Source organism: Microtus oregoni, unplaced genomic scaffold, assembly GCF_018167655.1.
Source record: "Microtus oregoni isolate MIOR12 unplaced genomic scaffold, Mior012 000036F_ref0000092, whole genome shotgun sequence".
Classification (NCBI taxonomy): Eukaryota; Metazoa; Chordata; class Mammalia; order Rodentia; family Cricetidae; genus Microtus; species Microtus oregoni.
In genome coordinates this window covers 15,395,226-15,414,348 of record NW_024543095.1, presented here as the reverse complement: position 1 = coordinate 15,414,348, position 19,123 = coordinate 15,395,226, and the positions used below count along the sequence as shown (strand labels likewise).

Below are 19,123 nucleotides of genomic sequence, written 5' to 3'. Positions count from 1 at the left end.
GTTCATTCATTCTGCCAGTGGAGAGCCCTGATGCAGTAACGGGCAGCAGCAGAACAGATTAATCCCTCGGGTCCAGGCTTCTATCATTCCCCACTAAAAAGAGTTAAGTGTCTACAGAGAAACATCCAATTCCAGGACTGGGCTGGGGAAATGCAAGATAATACCACAAATACTTCATTTTGTCAGGGCCCTCAATGAATGACAGAGGCCTGATTAAGAAGATGCAGAAGCCATCTTGAGCGTTCCACTGGTCAAGTCAGGGACAACCTGAGCATCAAAATTAATGATAGCAATGGATTATAGCTTGCTGAATTAAAATGGGATTCCACAAGTATATAATTTATGCCAATAACTCGGTAAGTAAAAGGAAAGCTTGATGAAGAACGAGCAATAAACAGTTTCTAGGCACTGGCACTCAAAAGGTTTATTCGTTATGAAAGGAGGAAACACGGACATGTGGGAGTCCGACAGACAGGCTTCCATCAGGCCACCAAAGTGCGCCTCCTTGTGCAACAAGTGGAAAGCACACGCCGCTTACTGTGACGCATTAAAGCAATGCCATTTCTCGGTATCCTGACCAAAAGTGCCCGGCCTAGACTTAATCCTTAAATACACCACATAAACCCAAGCCTAGAGTCAGGGGCATTGAGGAGCTTTCCAAACTGAGAGAAACCAAAGAGACATGACAATCAAACGGTGCCCTTGACTCTGGTCTGGATAAGGAGGAAGAACACTGGATCTCTTTTTGGATCTTGAGTGGCATCTATGTACCGAACGGTGGCAATGGGACTGTGCAGACTCCCGGAGTCTACTGGGTGCTGGGAAGGACAGTCGCTGCTCACACTGAGGTCTGCACTTAAGTCACAGGGTAGCCTGAACACACGGATGCTGAGTCCATGGGTCTGGGTGGCCCTGGGATTCTGCCTCTCTCATCTGTAACCAGTGATGTTCTAATGCTGGCCAGGGACCACACTAGACATAGGCTCTGGGGGACTGGGGGAGAACATCTCTCTTGGCCGCAAACACCCTGTCACTGTTTCTTTCAGTGCCTGACTCTAGTTTTCCTGTGGGAACAACCCCCTCCCATCCCTGTGCCTTGAGTCAGAAGCGCCTCGATACAGGCGTATAGCATATAGCCTGGGTGTTCAAGCAATCCATCCGCTGGCCATTAGGAAAGGTTAATTAAGGTTAATCCTGAGACCCAGACAGTGGGACTGGGGTGCAACTCTGAGGCCTGGCTGGACCGGCATAACCTCTGTAATCTGTTTCTAGAAGCTTCTTGAAATCCAAGACCAGTATCTCAGGCCTGGCCTTTGCTCTCTGACCCTCAAAGACCTCAGGATGTTTTTATTCCACCACACAGCAACCATGGAGAAGACGTTCAATAGCTCTTAATTGTTCATCTTTGGGGTTTGGAGTCTATGGATCCACACAAAGACAAGAGATGGCATTTTGCTAGTCTGTTTTAGGTCACCTTCTGTAGTGGGAATGGCTTAACATAGGGTATGAGGATGGTGGGCAATAAAGCTGAGCATTTTACTATTAAACCACTATTCTTTCTGGTTTGATAGAAATTCCAGAAATTTCTGCATAGCCTGGCTATTCAATTTATATCTAACTGGCTCCCATTCCATACTGGGTTGTTTACATAAAGATATAACCAACGAACATAAATGAGCAACATTGCAGGTGCCACCAAGTCCCCATTTTTTTCTCCCATCACAAGCCCAGGCCAGTGATCAAAAATCCCTTTCAACTGTCTTTATTCTACTGCCATCCTGTGGCTGACCTATGCCACTGCAGCACCAAGGGGCGCACGCTGCTGGGATCTGAGTAATCTTTGTCCTCACTGCTGTCAGCGGGAGGCGGTCAGCCCTGGGAGAAAGGTCCCACCGACAGAGCATCACCAGTCTTGAAGTGACTTCTGTTTGATAAACTTTAAGGACAGATAGTACAGGAACAGGAAGCCACAGCTGATGCCAGTGACGATGAGGTAGATAGCATAGAGTGGGTGCGAGTTCAGGTCCATGATTTCAGTCATCTGCGGACACAAACGTGGTGAGCTCCTCTCAGGAGCCCTTGAATTGGGAATCCCCAGCCTTCATTACTTACCTTTTCTCCGGGAACTGTGAAGGTGTGGTTGCCGATCTGCACTGTGTAAGGGTATCCATTGAATTGAATTTGCATTAGCCCCGAGAAACACCAGCGGAGGAAGGACAGTTTGGAAATCCATGCTGGTACTGAAGACAGACAGCAAGAGCTTGGTTATTTACACTGTCTCTGCTGACATTTCTGACTGCCCTGCTAAGTCTCCAACCATTCCTAGAGAGAGGAGTCATGCTGGCTGGAGCCAGGAGAAGAGTCCTCTGAGGACCAGGGGACAAAAGAGACGGGGGGGGGGGGGGTAAAAAGTAATGTCTGTGGCTGGGGACACTGTGCTGATGAGGCCAAGGAGGGGTGACTCACATGCTTGGTCCTGACCAGTTCTAGATAGCCATTTCATTATGCTGCGTATATTCAACCAGCCCCACACCAGAGACCCTGAGCCCGGGGAGCACTCTGCTGGGAGAGGAGGATCCTGAGTCTGGGGAGCACTCTGATGGGAGAGGAGGATCCTGAGCCTGGGGAGTACTCTGCGAGGAGAGGAGGATCCTGAGCCTGGGGAGCACTCTGCTGGGAGAGGAGGATACTGAGCCTGGAGAGCACTCTGCTAGGAGAGGAGGATCCTGAGCCTGGGGAGCACTCTGCTGGGAGATGAGGATCCTGAGCCTGGGTAGCACTCTGCTGGAAGAGGAGGATCCTGAGCCTGGGGAGCACTCTGATGGGAGAGAAAGATCCTGAGCCTGGGGAGCACTCTACTGGGAGAGGAGGACCCTGAGCCTGGGGAGCACTCTGCTGGAAGAGGAGGATCCTGAGCCTGGGGAGCACTTTACTGGGAGAGGAGGACCCTGAACCTGGGTAGCACTCTGCTGGAAGAGGAGGATCCTGAGCCTGGGGAGCACTCTGACGGGAGAGAAAGATCCTGAGCCTTGGGAGCACTCTGCTGGAAGAGGAGGATCCTGAGCCTGGGGAGCACTCTACTGGGAGAGGAGGACCCTGAGCCTGGGGAGCACTCTGCTGAAAGAGGAGGATCCTGAGCCTGGGGAGCACTCTACTGAAAGAGGAGGATCCTGAGCCTGGGGAACACTCTCCTAGGAGAGGAGGAAGTTGCAAGTCCTCACCCAGATGTCAGGGAAGGTTAGCTGAGGAGCCAGTGTTGGCAATGGTGAATGTGGAAAAGAGGCCCCATAGGCTTCACAGTGAGAGGCTTCACAAGAGCTGGGAAGGGGGGCGCACAGGGACATCAGAGAGCCAGCAGCTCTGAGAGGCCTTGGACAAAAGAGGGACGGGACTTGTCCCTCGGAAATCTCACTCTGTCTTTCTGAACACTGCAAAGGCCCCTGAGAGACCAGACTCTTTTGTTGGCCCAGGGTTCAATGATGAGGGCCAGAGCCGTGTTAAAACCAAGGGGATACTTCAGGCCTGGATCACTGGTGGGTGTGTGAGGGAGGGAGTCAGGGTGACTTCTGGGTATGTGTGAGGGTTGTGGGAAGTGTCGTCTATCCCACAGCTGGCGAAGGCATAGAGAGACACCTAACTGATGGACTTCCATCTCTCGATGAGGATTTAACCAGTCACAGAGGCTTGGCCAGGCAAAGGAGAGCATAGGTTGTCCATGTTTGTCATGAAGTCCACAAAGGGGCACAGGTCTCACCTATCCACAGGTTGTCCAAGTTTATCATGAAGCCCGCAGTTAGATAGAAGGAGTTGTAGAGGGCGTTGCAGAAGAAGGAGGACATGTGGAAGGTGGGCAGCAAGGCAGAGGCAGCCAGGGCCATGGTCCTGCAGCAGAAGACCACCAGCCACAGAAGCATGAAGTGTAGGAAGAAGAGCTCAGGGAGTGGCCGCAGGTTGGTCAGCCAGTAGATGGGCATCCCATAGATGATGACATAGGCACAGTGCTCAGGCAGTTCGCCAAGGACCTGCAAAGCACAGCCCTTGCTGGAATACGGAGCCCACACCCCCGTTTGCCATTATCCTAAGATGTTTAAGTAGCGGCAACTCCTAGGATGCCAGGGCTCCTTCTCAGGGAAGAAGGGGGTGGCAGGTTAAGACCCATGAACCTGACCTCTCCCTGGGTTTCTGCTGCAGAAGCATTCCAGGGTTCTGCTCCATGGAGGCAGCTGGCATATAAACTCTGCTAAGACCTGGCTCAATTCTCCACCTTTCCTGCCCAGACCCGGTAGCTGTGTAGCTTTATGAGAGTCAAGTGACCTCTCTGAGCCTCTTCCTGGAAACACCTGCCTGGCTTGCTCAGGGCTCTGGAGATGTAAGGTATTGCTTGGTGTTGCCCACTTCTTTCTCTCTTGGTTCTGGCTACCCAGAAACGTTTCGTTTCTGCTTCTCAGCCCCGGCCTTTCTGTGGACCATGTAACGACTAGTAAGTCTCTGAAGCTCTTCTAGAGAATTCGGTATCTGCTGCCACAGAGACTACTTGGCTGGGTGTTTCCACAAAACCCTTTTTTGCAATGCCCGGAAGCACTTGCTATCCGCCCTGACCTTGGCGAAGAAATATGGACCAGCAGTGTACAGTCCGTCTTCCAGTTCATAGTACAGCATTGATCTCTCCGAATGACCTAAAGAGGGGGAGGAAAAGGGAATGAATGAACGGAGATCACCTATAGTATTACTGATGTTGCGTCCCTCGGAATGCCATCTGTCTCTGGTAATGTATCATTGAAATCAGTGACCTGAAGCTGGTGTGTTCTTCAGCGGCAGAACACTTGCCCAGCATGCACAGAGCTATAGGCTTAATCCCCAGCACTGGGGGGAAGACTAGTTATGCTTTCTGAATTTGTTCATATGCTTTGTAAATAACAGGCACGGTGAAGACATCCCACTCCAGGTGGTCCGCACCTGCAGCAAGTCACTGCCACGCATAAATCCTGCGAGGACAGGAACAGCCAAGACACCATGGTTTGCATGCTAATATAAACATGAAAACTTTCAAAACAACTGCTGCGTTTATCACACAAGCATGATGAAATAGTTGCATAAAGACATTGTCCCAGGGCACTGGGAGAAGCACAGGGATCAGCCTCAGACCAGCGCAGGGGGAGGCTGATGCCCTCTGTCCAGCTGAGCCACAGTCTGGGGAGGAGAGTAGGTGACACTCACATTTGGAGACAACATCCAGAATGACATTGAAAGGGATGAGCGCTCCTATCATGAACAGCAGGGCTGCCGTGTCCATGAAGTAGAGAGGCTTGATGTCGTGGCCATAGTAAAGGAACCCGATGATGAGGGACATCAGACAGGCTTCCGCCCCGTGGATGAGCAGGGTGGGCAGGTCTCGGAAGTCATTGGAAATCTGACGACTTTTAAAGGAGGGAAGGAAAAAGAAGTGTCAAAGGAACAACATACAGAGCTGTACGACCTTAGGAAGCTCCTCTCATTGCCAGGAACCTGATTTCCTCATGTGTAGAATGTGGACTGTAATGCCCACCGCAGAATGTCCATGACAACTAAGGGAGAAAACCGACAGAAGTGGGCACTGAATAGAGGATTATCCTTTGGGAGGCATCCTTCTTGTTTTGGGTTTGAGTCAGGGTCTGCGGCTGTATAGCCCAGGGTGGCCTTGTCTCATGTGCTCCCCAGACCTGGCATTTCAGACAAGCACCACCATACTTGGTGAATGATGACTTTTATCAACAACAAAACGTTTACTACAGGGGAAAATCAAGTATGTCATACAGATGTTGGCCGCAGTGTGTCTCTTGATGCTGAAAGCCCCCCAGCAAAGAGGCCATCCAAACAGAATGGAGTGTACGAGAGGCGAAGCCACGGTACTCTATTCAGAGACGAGAGAGAACATGATACCTTGGTTTGACCAACTGTCTCCTAAACAATACATGAACCTGCTCCGTGCCTGTGTGTGTGCAGACCCCCAGAAAGACAGCTGTGGTGGGTGCACCTTGATTTCAAGCTTTCATTGAGCGGGGGATAGTGGGGACTCTGCCCTTCCCGGATCTGAGTTTCTTACGTGGCTGTTTCTATGATTGCCACTAATGAGATTTTGGTTTTGTTTAGACGGTAAGATTATCAGGAGTGCTCCATGTCACAGGAGAGCTAAGCTGGTCCTAGGGATGCTGGCTTTTACACAATTACACTGCTTGCTCCCTCACTTGCTCCTCAGAGGCATGGGTGAGCAGGGAGAGAGAAGGAGACATTTACCAGATCAGGGTGGTAAACTGTTGTATCGCTCCAGGCAGCTTAGCAGTAGCTCTACAGCCTGCGTCCTGTGGGAGGGTCTGGCTGTTGGGAAACAGTGTGTGATCAGGTTGGGGCACACCACAGAGGGCTTCCCACTCAGGCAGTTGACCCACTGTACCTGACTGTGTAGGTACCCGTGTTGAGTTCCTTCGTCTCTGTTTTCCACATAAAGTCATCGAAGCCTCGCACTTTTTCTAAGAACAAGGCTGCAAGTGACCGAGCCTTTTCCATGGTGGCCGCTTCCTGTTCTTTGCTGCGCCTGTCAATGCTAGTCAAGTCCACTGTAAGCAGAAGACATAAGGCCATAGGCAGCCTCGTCCCTGGCAGCTCAGCTCTCCCACCCTCTGAGAAGGAGCTTGGATGCAATGGTCAGAGCAGAGAGGCAGAGAAACCTGCTTCCCTTGCTCTCCCAGATCTGACCACATAAGCAGATGCCACAGATCAGGAAGTGGCCAAAAGCAGAGGCCCTGGCCCCAGGCCCCAGTCCCACACCCAGGGACATTTCTGGAGTGGGCGGGTGCCCTTGGGGCCAAGTGCCTCATCATAGGTATACAACGGGCCTAAGTCCAGCCGTATATATATTTACCTGTTATCGTAAAGTCATAATTTGACCTCCCAGTGACCAGGGTGCTGGGGATTAGCCAAGTTCAGTGGTCACACTGCCCGTGTTAAGCTCTTCCCCAAGGGAGTCTAGGGTAGCTCACCCAGTTGGGGAGCCAGATCACTGGGAGCAACCTTTTGAACCTGAGAAGATGCCACACTGCGGGTGGCAGACCCATCCTGCAGCCCTCTTCTCATGAGGTTCTACCCTCCCTCCAATGTCTCTGCAGTACCAGAAAGAGCCAGGTCCACCAGTCACAGCCAGGACCAGCCTGCTTTCATTACACTTCACAAGAAAAGAACATTTGTGGGAGGGTCACTATGAACCCTGCAGGTTTCCTCGGTAGGGGTAGGCGAGAGCTCAAATGTCACATTTTCTGGGCAGCTTGGGCTCCATGTGAACAGCTCCTGCATCCTAGATCCTGCCCCGGGCCTAGTAGACAAGGACCCTAGCCCTGCTCACTCCAAATAATAACAGAAAGAGACGTTTTCAAGTCTTCCATGGACACCAGGCTTGGGGCAGCCCTTCCAGGTTCACTTCAGACTTCCCTGGTATGCAGGTTGGCAGCTGTCCTCTGCCCGCTTATTTGAGGTCATCGGTCAGAGCGTGACCCATGGGTGGGCACTGAATATAGGATTATCATGGGTAGGAGAGTTGACCTCTCTGCGAGTTCATTGAGGGCATGAGTTCATAGGACAGGGCAGAGAGCCAGGGGAATGACCTTTCCTCCTGGGTGGCTGAGGATGGCCGTGTGGGTGGCGTGGCTAGGAGTCAAGGTTTGGGGCCGGGTACACCTGGGGGAGCTCTGGTCTGCCCCGGCAGCCCTGCTAGAACACAGTAGGCCAGGGGCAAGGTTCCACGGGTCGTATGCAAAGACAGAGCTGACCTTGGAGACACCATGAAGGTGCATACATTGCCATCCTAGAAATAAGCTGGGGTTCTTGGTCACCTAGGGTACTGGTTATAGCTGCTGCCTGCGTCTGGTACAGTGGTCACTTGTCCACCCAGGCTGTTTATTCCTCAGCTGTCTTGGGGGGGAGGGGGTTACTGGCGGGTGTCCTGAAAAGACCGTTGCTCCCATGAATGAAGTGGTTCGTAGCGCTCTTAATGGACTCTTCAGTGCCTGGGACCCCAAAGAAAGGTAAGGCAGTGACCAAGTAAGCAGTCTGTATTCAGAGACCCACTGTCCTGGGTCCTTCTTTCTTTTTTTTTTTTTGGTTTTTTTTTTTTTTTTTTTTTTTTTTTTGGTTTTTCGAGACAGGGTTTCTCTGTGGTTTTGGAGCCTGTCCTGGAACTAGCTCTTGTAGACCAGGCTGGCCTCGAACTCACAGAGATCCGCCTGCCTCTGCCTCCCGAGTGCTGGGATTAAAGGCGTGCTTTCTATGCTGCCTGCCTCTGTGGCACACACAGGCATATATATATACTGTTTCCTGCAGACTGCATAAAGACCACAACCGTACAAACGGATCCAAGACTTCCTGAATTATACCTCCACCCCACCCACCTGCATACCGCTTCCTAACCTATCCTGCACAGAGGGGCAATTAGTCAGAAGATTGCCATATTCATGCCTTGCTCTTGATCCTGGTAAACTGACCCGTTTCTCCTTGGAATGCTAACACTCTGTCCTGGGTCCTCCTCACCGGAGGTATGTGGAACAGTATCTCCGGTGCATCTTTCCAGTAAGCATTTTGCTTTATTTTGTTCTATGGTTTCGTTTTCTTTTGTTTTGCTCGGGTGAGGGGTGCCGGCAAATGGTTGTGCACCAGGCTACAGACCACTGGCTTCGCTCACTCACCGTAGAAGTCGGCAGGGTTGCTGTAGCGAGGACAAGGGTAGCCAATTTCTGTGAAGTACTGCACCATATGTTGCGCGGCCCCCAGGTAGATAGGGGTGCCGGAAGTCATCAGAAGGACCAGGTCAAACAGCCTGAAGATGTCAGAGCGAGGCTGGTGGAGGGAGATGAGCACCAGCCTGTTGCCTTTGGCCAGTCGGGACAGGGTTCTCACCAGGTTGTGGGCAGTGAAGCTGTCAAGGCCGGAAGTGGGTTCATCCAGAATGAGGATTCCTGCGGACATTGCGCCGTGAGCCCCAATGACAGGCAAGATGCCGTCTCAGGGCCCCTTCCCTCTGGTTTCCAGCCTCACCTGGGTTCCACAGAAGCTGCACCCCGATGCTCACTCTCCGGCGTTCACCCCCAGACACCCCACGCACATATGTGTTACCCACACGGGTGTTGGCGCACTGCCTCAGCCGCAGCTCCGCAATCACGTCCTCTACCTGAGGGAGACAAGGCTTAGCATACAGGCTTCCAGGGCTACACTTTGTTTCCCCAGCAGCATATTCGCCCCCATTGTTATGTCCCTAGGTTCTGAGCAGATTCAGCCTGGAGAGCACAGGCTGGGTATTGGGAACCAGACTGGGTTATAGAGGCCACATAATTAGCCTCCCCCGCCCCCCACAACTCACACGAAGCACCCAAAAACCCTCACACAAATAAACGCACACTTATCACCCATTTGACAAGGTCCAGAAAGGGAACTCATGGGGGCTAAGTACATTGGCGTGTAAGGTGGGTCTTCTGGCAAAGCAGGGAAGTCTCAGCCACCAAGGATCACCCATTGGTTACCCTTTTGTCACGCTGGGCCTGAGAGAAGCTCCTGGGCAGGCGCATCTGGGCAATGAAAGCCAGCGTTTCTCTGACAGTCAGGTTAGGGAGCAGCTGGTCTTGCTGGCGCACGTGCGCCACACATTTCCGCACCAGCTGGGGCGTGCTGGGTTGCCCATTGATCCAGATCTGTCCCGATTTCATCTTGCCACCGTGGTCTCTGCCCGTGATCACATCTAGTAGTGAGGCTCTCCCGCAGCCTGCAAAGCCAGAGACACCCCCGAGGGCAGAGGTTCTGCAGGGCCAGCTTGCCAGCTACTACCCCTCCCCCGCGCTCTCCAAGCACCAGGACAGCTCTACAGAAGCAACTCTGCTCAGGGGAAATAAACAGTCTTAGTAGATTGTATGTGACGGTCCTGCAGGTGCACCTCAGGCTTTTCTTCTGCAGCCAGCTTGAGCGGGCGGGGGGCGGGGGGCGGGGGGGAGTACACTTTCAGATAGAAGAAGGCTGGAGTCCCAACTGCTACAAGCCTATTGCTATGCCTGCTACACTTTCGCCTTCCACTGCTAACCAATGGCTTTCTCCCGAGCCAGGCTGGGGCTAATTGCAAAGTGTAGCATTTTAAGGCTGGAAACTAAACCTTGGCAACATCTCATCCTTCATCATCGTTTGGCTCCTCAGTGGCTTTGTGGAAATGACTAATTTGGAACACTCGTAGTCTGTCTTTGAAGACTACAGTGTACAGCGGCGGTGGTGGCATATGCCTCTAATTCCAGCACTTGGGAGGCAGAGGACTGTGGATTTTTGAGTTGAAGACTATCCTGGTCTACAGAGCAAGTTCCAGGACAGTCAGGGCTACACAGAAAACCCTGCCTCCAACAAACAAACAAAAAATTCCAAACAACAACAAAAAATCTCAAAAACTAGTTCTACTTTGAGAAATATAAGGGAAAAATAACAGGTGTTAGATAGTACGTCATTTTCAAGCACTCTGATGGATAAACTCCAAATGTATCTATATCCTGTTCTCACTTTTAAAATCAGCGTCTTTTTTTCTCTGCCTTAAAAAACAAGAAAGAAAAATTAGCCCTTCATTCACTCTGAACGCTGTATTGATGTGTATTCATTTGGAAAAGAGGAATTATATTGGAGCAAGTCCCCTAAAGCATTGGGTGAGATTTTCACTCCTTTAGAACTAATTTCCTAGTCATTTTGTGACAGGGTTTCTCTGTGTAGCCCCGGCTGTCCTGAAACTCACTCTGTAGACCAGGCTGGCTCAAATGCAGAGATCCACCTGCCTCTGTCTCCCAAGTGCTGGGACTAAAGGCATGAACCACCACCACTGCCTGGCTCTCCTGTAACTATTTAAACTGTGCTGTGAACCCACCTCAAGTTGGGAGACTACCCTTCTATCTTGGAGTTGGGGACATTCTGCCCAGGCCTCCCAGGAAAGGTTTGACACTGCGGAGTCTTCTATGAAATCAATAGCTGTTTTTTTTCTTTGGTAAACAAGGCAAATGCCTACAGTATATGACGAGTCTTGCTTGGCACATGTCACACGCCGCCTGTAAAATCCAAGAGCCCAGAGGCCTTTGTCTGTGATCCTCGTGCTCGGTGTAAGGGGCAGCAATTGGGGGCAGCTTGTTGGCTACATACTGGGTGTGCCTGGAAGGTTTCCTGAAAAGTTAGGTTGAGCAAAATATCCCCAGGAGGAGTCGGAAAGAGAGGCGTCAGCCCTGCTAGACAGTGACTACAGGCTCTGGGTGTGCGGGGCCTGTGCCAGCATTCACGGGTACCAGGGATCCCAAACAGAGGTCAGGAAGATCACATTTCCTAAGCAAAACTGTGGCAAAAGGCAGAGGCAGCCTTTGCAGCAGAGGGTGCCTGGTGCTGTAGGGCTAACATTCTCTCAAGAGCCACAGCACTCAAGAGCCTGATACTGTGACCGCCATAGCCTTGCCAGTAACTACAGTAACTGGGAAATCCTCTCGTATGGCTGATTCTACAGAACAAGGTAGATGCTTGGAGCTATTTTTTAGAATCTATTAAAAATTATTTTGGATAGTATGCATATTCATATTCTCTGTGTGTGATACTAACTAAGGTACTTAAAGTCACAGGAAGTATATATAATGAATAAATCCTTCTAAGAAAGGTCCAACAATCTCAGTCACATGATCTAGAAGTCAAGCAATGCTGAGCCTAAACCTGGACATTATTCAATATGATTCCTGCTCAGCCTCTCTGAAGTTCACCTTCCTTATTAGAAGTCAGGGATGCTGCTGGCTAGAGTGTTATATGGACCAGGGATGCTGCTGGCTAGAGTGTTATATGGACCAGGGATGCTGCTGGCTAGAGTGTTATATGGACCAGGGATGCTGCTGGCTAGAGTGTTATTATATGGACCAGGGATGCTGCTGGCTAGTGTTATTATATGGACCAAGGATGCTGCTGGCTAGAGTGTTATATGGACCAGGGATGCTGCTGGCTATTGTTATTATATGGACCAAGGATGCTGCTGGCTAGAGTATTATTATATGGACCAGGGATGCTGCTGGCTAGAGTGTTATTATATGGACCAGGGATGCTGCTGGCTAGAGTGTTATATGGACCAGGGATGCTGCTGGCTAGTGTTATTATATGGATCAAGGATGCTGCTGGCTAGAGTGTTATATGGACCAGGGATGCTGCTGGCTAGTGTTATTATATGGACCAAGGATGCTGCTGGCTAGTGCACCAAGTAGACAAGTATTCACCAATATTCATTGTCATGACCGAGTAATGGCTCGTGTGTCTCCTGGATGCACCCAAAAGTCAGATACAACAAGAAAAGACATGTTAAGCCAAAATACTCTCTCTTGTTTAGATCAGAATCACAGGGTCAGGGCCAGGGTGAGAGGGGCTGAATGAGTGTGCATTTTGTTTTAGTTACAAAGTGCGTTTACATATCGCAGCTCATTTGATCTTTGGTTAGACAGTAAACAGATCTATCAGGAGAGTGTAAAAGCTTGGAACAGATGTTCGAAGTGTTGAGTAATCTTTCCTCCTGGAAATGATTAATTAAAAGGTATAAAGTACTCTCTCTAGTGCCGTGTAAAGGAGTCCCGCACACCCGCGAGGTTCTGTAGTCTCAGATTTGGCCTGTGCAAGTGTTTGCTTGAGACACCCCAGTGGTCTGGCTCTTTGCAGGTAGTCAGAGGTTATGCTGGGACTGTGGAGGGGTCAGTGGAGTCGGGGCTCTGCCGAGTCATTGTCTGGCCATGACCAGAGTCTGGCTGTGGAGGAACACCGTGTTCTGAAGCTGCCTGTCTGAGTCCAGGGCTAACAGGAGGCAGACACTATGGCTGCAGCTCCAGGTAGATTAGAGTCACCCTCAGGTTCACAAGAGCAGCGATGTCCAGGAGTTAGTGGGTGCAGGAGGCGACATTTGAGCCCAGGTCTGCCTGACCCAGGACCTGTGCTTCCACTCTGTCCCAGAGGGACCCATGACCGAAGGCTATTCTGTGTCCCAAGAAAAACGTCAGTGCCCACAACTGCCTCTGTTGGTACCTGAGCTTCCTATGATGGCCAGCATTTGCCCACTCCTCACTTTGAAGCTCAGATTCTGGATTCCCATATCACAGGAGTCTTGGTTGCTGTGAGACCGCCAAGGTATCTTGAACTGAGCCAGCTGCTCAAACCAAGGCACCTGAGAGGCGACGTCCACCTGTGGGGAAAGGTTAGAAGGGCCCGGGGAAGCTGAGGGGTTCAGAGGGCTTTCACAGCTTCTCTTTAGCTCTCCTGTGTCTCAGGAGATACCATGCTTCCGAGACGTAAGCGATCTTGAGGCACCCAGATCCTACCCAGCATGGCCGTGAAACCCCACCATCCTGTTCAAGTCTAGAGTTAAGGGGACCAGAAAGCGTATGAAATAGCAGAAAACAGAAAGTGTTTACCACCTGCAAGGCGTTACAGTGATTACATCATTTATCCCGTCTCCTGCTGATTGCAAGTGTATGGCGTGGGTACTGTCGTCTGCTTCACAGACCAGGTTCAAAGCAATTCAGGAATTTACTCAAGCTCACACAGTTTACAGGGCGTGGCAGAGCAGAGAAAGGTTACAAAGTGGTTCCTTCCTTTGTTCTAACTCACACCCACTAAAAGGCCAGCTTGGGACTCTGAAGTTCACCATCCTACTTGGGTAGCAGGTAGTCTACTCCTGGGGAAATGGGGGGATGGGAGTCAATGGATTCTGCAAGGGCATGCCTGAGACCCTCCCATGGTAGCCTTTTCATTCGTGATGTTTTATTTGTAATAGGACAACATATTTTATAAAAAGAGACCATAGATAGATAGATAGATAGATAGATGAATAGATGATAGGTAGATGATAGATAAATAGATAGATAGATGATAGATAGATAGATAGATAGATAGATAGATGTAAAAGGATGAAATTTCAATAAATTCTGTTGTTTAGTTAAGAACCTGTTGTTAGGGCTGGAGAGATGGCTCAGAGGTTAAGAGCACTGACTGCTCTTCCAGAGGTCCTGAGTTCAACTCCCAGCACCCACATGGTGGCCACAACCATCTATAATGAGATCTGGCGCCCTCTTCTGGCTTGCAGAGTACTCATACATAAAATATAAATAAACAATTTTGAAGAAAAAAAAAGAACCTGTTGTTAATTTCTTAGTTTTGGTCATTAAAATGTAGTTTGCAAGATGTTGACTTTGTGGGAAGCCAGGCAAGGAGTATGTGGAGACACTGTGTTTTACTGTGTGTGTTTTCTGCAGGTATGTACACCTTGCATATGTGTGTGTGGACGCCAGAGACGAATGGCGCTGTCTTCCTTAATTGTTTTCTACCTTACTCTTGAGACCTGGTCTCTTGCTGAACCTGGAACAATTGAATGAGCTCTATGGCTCCACCTGGCCCTGGGACTGCAGACATGGTGGCAACCCAGGCCAGCTTTTCTTCTGTGGGTTCTGGAGATCTGAGCTTAGGCCTTCACTTGTGCCTCAGGCATTTTACTGAGTGGGTCATCACCCTAGACCCTATGATATCTATCTATCTATCTATCTATCTATCTATCTATACTATACTATACTTACATAATATAATAGCACATATATAATATAACCATATCACATATGTTATATAAACACACACATATTATGTATATGATAAACACACACACACATATATATATATATATATGTTTAGAGTGATTTTGAATTTTAAGGTTAGGAGTTCCAGAGACATTCCCCAAAGGTCTTAATGGTGAATCTTGACAACTTCCCAGAGCCTCCGCCCCTTTCCACACCTCCAGTTGCAGGTGGGTTTGCATAAGGTAGACAGGGTGCGCTCACTTTTCCTTGCACACTCTGTTCCGTGCCTACTCCTCTCCCCTCAACTCGGGCGTGTGCCCTTACCTGATAGGTGAGATCTCGGACCTCAAGAGTGTTGGACTGGCCACTGTAGGTGAAGTACAGGCTGCTGTCACTTTCAGAGGAGAACAAGCTGTCCTGGAGGCCCTGCTGGGAGTCATGACAGGTAAGGGGTTCCTTCAGAGGACATAGAAGACGGGGGCAGGGGCGAGACCTGAGGGGCACAGGCAGCTGCAGGCAATGAGGCCGAGATCCCACACCGACAGGAGGTGGGGTTGTGCAGGTGGTACCCAGGGCTGAGGAAACCAGGAACACTGTTGGGGCACATCTCCTTTCAGGAGTGTCTTCAGGACAGCTCTAGCCTCAGAGACCCTCAGCCTCGGGCACCTGAGCCCACGGAGTTTAAGATGAATGCCACTCCAGACGGGAAGCCCTGTCAGCTGGGGCCAGTAAACCCATGTTTGACTTTCACTTCCCATATCTGGCCTATTGTCACCTACCACCAGATAGACACAGCATGGGAAAGAGAGAGACAACAGCGAGGCCCCTAAGTATCTGTGATGTCACCCATCTTATGTTGACAAGGGATTTTGTGACACCAAGCTCTTGAATGTCCTTCTGGTTACATTTCAGATTAAGCCCCTACCATCACCATCCTCATTACCACATTGACCGTGCTGTTGTTACTGTGGAGGTGGTGGTGTATTTGGATTTTCTGTGTGGTCATTCGATACATGTGTTCAACGTGTAATGTTCAAATGGGTGCTTAGCACCCCCGACCCTTCCACCATTTATGTCTTCATGTTGGAAACCATCAAATTCTTCTGGTCATCTATTTTGAAATTTAAAAAGAAATAAATTTTATTTTGTGTGTGTGTTTGCCTGTGTGTATATATATATATGTGCCTGGTACCCTCAGAGGTCAAAAGAGGTCCCCTGGACCTGGAGTTACAGATGGTTATAAACTATCCTGTGTGAGATGGGACCTGAACTCGGGTACTCTGTAAGAGCAGCAAGTGCTCTTAACGTCTGAACCACCTCTTCAGCCCCATTCTCTGATCGTTATATAAAAATATATAAAATGGTGTAAAGTATAATCACATGCTTCAGAACACCAGAACATTGTCTCCCATCTCATTCTGATGCCCAGCATCCGACCGCCCCACCCCCTCGCCTGCCCCTCTCAGCACTAGTGATGTGATGTGATCTTGCTCTCTGCAGAAGAGCTGTAGTGGGATTGCTTTTTGGGTTTTCTGTGTTGTGTAATCAAATCTATGGCATTAAGCATGCTAGGCCAAGCACTGTATGGACAGAGTCTTATCCCCTTTCCCTAGGTTTTTCTCGTTTCTGTTTTTTTTTCATTTTTCTTTTTTTTATATTTATTTATTTATTATGTATACAATATTCTGCCTGTGTGTATGCCTGAAGGTCAGAAGAGGGTAGCAGACCTCATTACAGATGGTTGTGAGCCACCATGTGGTTGCTGGGACTTGAACTCAGGACCTTTGAAAGAGCAGGCAATGCTCTTAACCACTGAGCCATCTCTCCAACCTTTTTTTTTTTCATTTTTAACAACTTATTTTTATTTTATGTGCATTGATGTATTGCCTGCATTTGTGTCTGTGTGAGAGTGTTGGACCCCCTGGAACTGGAGTTACAGACAGCTGTGAGCTGCCATGTGGGTGCTGGGAATTGAACCTGGGTCCTCTGGAAGAGCAGCCAGTGCTCTCAATCACTGAGCCATCTCTCCAGCCCCGGGTTTTCTTGTCTTTAAATCAGTTACCTTTAGGAGAGAACTTAGCTGATTTACATCGGATAGGAATTAGTTCTTTAGATGCTTCTGTAGACACAGAGTTCCCATTGGGCTCGCGGGTGGAGGGGCTGCTGAGAGAGGGGCACTAGATAGTTGTGTCTGGTGTGGTGGTGGTGAGTTACTGTGCTATTGTGACTTGAGAGGCGTGACATCCTGTGGTTTAGGGGGACAGAGAGGACAGAGGGATGCAGCTGAACAGTGCCCAACTTGTTCCTCTGATTCACCCAAACCCACAGACCCCAGCCACCATGGAGAGATTGGCTTTCCAGGAGCCACACTGACAACTCAGCTTTCTGAAAGAAAAAAAAAATCACGTCTGGCTTATGGATGGCTTCCGTTCCATTTTTAAAATATTTTCCTTGGCACCCAGGAAGGATTTGTTTGACTCTTCCGGAGGTTTTGACACATTCTCTGTATCTTTCAAATACTGAAATATCTAGTCGGCTGACACTTTAATCAGTGTGACTGTCAGAACGTCATTTGCATGTGTGACAGGTGACACCCTAAAAAAGCGAAGCGGGTTTATTTGTAGGTACCCAGCTCTGCTCCTTCGGGGTACAGTGTAATGTCTCCTCATATTAACTTCCGGTTAAATTCCCGAGTCAGAGGCGCAGACAAAGAGGGAGAAATGCACAGAAGGGCTGTGGCTGGCCGGGACCAACAGGGTGAGTCTCCAGCCCAAGGCACATGACTGACCCCCTGCTGACCCCTCCAAATATGGTCTCACGTGTCTCTACTGAGACCCAGGCTTTCCTGTCCCTGTTCCTGTGGACCCTGATAGCAATACCAGAATTCTCTGCATACACAGCCCTGATCCCCTCGCTCCTCCCAGGCCTCCACTCTGAGTATGGGCAGTGCCACTTAAGGGACATGCTCAGAGGCTGGACTCCGGTGCAGCTGTCTGTAGCAGGCCTGACTAGAGTGTGGGTGGAAAAGGTATGTGGCCCCTGTATGCGTTTCTTGTAGAGTGGGATGCTGGGTGGGCAGAAAAAGGCTTGGGGATGGCATGGACCAGAAGCCAGCGCCTCAAGAAGCCCACCATTTTCTAAGCTTACATGCAGAGGAGAAAGGGTGGAAACCATTGGACAGTTTTTAGCTTGACTGAACGACTTGTAAATACAGTGGCACAGGGCATGCCAGTCTCATTGACAACGAAGCCCCGTGGTTGTCAGTGGCAGGCCACCACAGAGCACCTGCTATATCAGGGCCCGAGAAGAGGGACTTGTAAGCAGCAGGACCTGGGCACACTTTGGGAGCTAGGATTCTGACAGTTCTTTGCCTTGGAGGCTGTGGTGGTAACCTGAAGGGCAAGACTCCAAAGCTACCACCGACTGTATATCAGGAAGTCGGCATGGCCGTTCCCAGCGGCAGAGGAAGTTATTCCCTCGTGGCGAATTCAGACAGTAGAGTTGGCAGCTGCTGGGGAAATAGAACTGGCTAGATAGCAGTGCCTGCACTGGTCGATCCCAGGTGGCTCTACCTCAGCCAGAACAGGGAACTGTGGCCTCCCTGTCGGATGTGGCCATTTCATTCTTGTCCTCCTCTCTAGAAAAGTGGGCGGGATGTGGAAGCTAGGGGTGGGATCTTCTTTGCTGTTTTCCAATAGTGCTTTCTGCTTCAAAGCCCACCCACAGCCCCACCCAGAGGCTGTTTCTCAAGCTAACTCTGATCTGGTTTGATGAGGAAGGAAGCCTTGAACCTCCTCTTCCCAGCAACCTGGCTGCTGCCTGTTCACGCCAGTTCTCTCCCAGTTCAAAGGAGCGCAAGCATAGGGTTCTGTGCTCCCATAAAAGCCACCTGCCATCTTCTCTCTCTTCTGCGTCTCGACTGCCACTGAGATTCTTGGCCTGACAGTCACATGGGCCAACCCTCCCTCAGAAAAGTTCTAGCTTATGTGGGAATTTCTGTGATGGAATGTCATTTGAAAAACTGCATCAACCCCAGTCATCCACAAGAAGAAGTGACCTCAGAGGTCTCCTGGCTCCTGAACCTGCTTCCCGTCAGCTTCTCAACGCTGAAGAGACAGACCCCTGCTGCCCCATTTCCATTTTACTTGAGGTCTAGGTTGTGAATTAGGACTAGCACTCCTGAGGTAGGAAAGAAAGGCCAGTTCTACCCTGACCCCACCCCACAAGGTGGCTGAGCTTACTCACCGAAGCATCCTGAAGTATGGGCTCATTCCATAGCCGGGTCTCCTCTAAGGTCTTCTCAGCCATGATCCTTGATGTCTGTGCCCCTCTGTGGGGCTCCTGTGGGCCTTCCCTGCTACTGGCGGGCCGGTGCTCTCTCTGTCTTCCTTTCTTAGAGCTAGGCCACCTGTACCCTCCTCTGTGCCAGCCCTTTCTCCCAGCATTCCTCTTTGGCAAGCCCTCCTACAAACACACTGTGTGTTCTGCCTATTGCCGAGATAAGGACACTC

General features: G+C 50.1%; 1 protein-coding gene across 3 annotated transcripts; it reads right to left on the bottom strand.

Moving 5' to 3' along the window:
* Window positions 1-406: 406 nt before the first annotated feature.
* Abcg8 (ATP binding cassette subfamily G member 8) lies at window positions 407-18,983 on the bottom strand. Of its 3 annotated transcripts, none has more exons than XM_041631159.1 (13): window positions 18,858-18,983; window positions 14,937-15,041; window positions 13,072-13,228; window positions 9,543-9,781; window positions 9,061-9,193; window positions 8,712-8,981; window positions 6,431-6,593; window positions 6,274-6,354; window positions 5,218-5,417; window positions 4,600-4,676; window positions 3,755-4,022; window positions 2,113-2,240; window positions 407-2,041 (listed from the first exon to the last, which is right to left on the bottom strand). In XM_041631159.1, exons 1-13 carry the CDS (start codon window positions 18,918-18,920, stop codon window positions 1,904-1,906), a joined length of 2,022 nt encoding a protein of 673 aa, XP_041487093.1. In that variant the 5' UTR covers window positions 18,921-18,983; the 3' UTR covers window positions 407-1,903. The 3 variants fall into 3 exon arrangements, with proteins under 3 accessions (XP_041487093.1, XP_041487094.1, XP_041487095.1); XM_041631160.1 differs by having other exon boundaries at window positions 14,937-15,038; window positions 18,858-18,971; XM_041631161.1 differs by lacking the exons at window positions 13,072-13,228; window positions 18,858-18,983 and having other exon boundaries at window positions 14,937-15,034.
* Window positions 18,984-19,123: the final 140 nt, after the last annotated feature.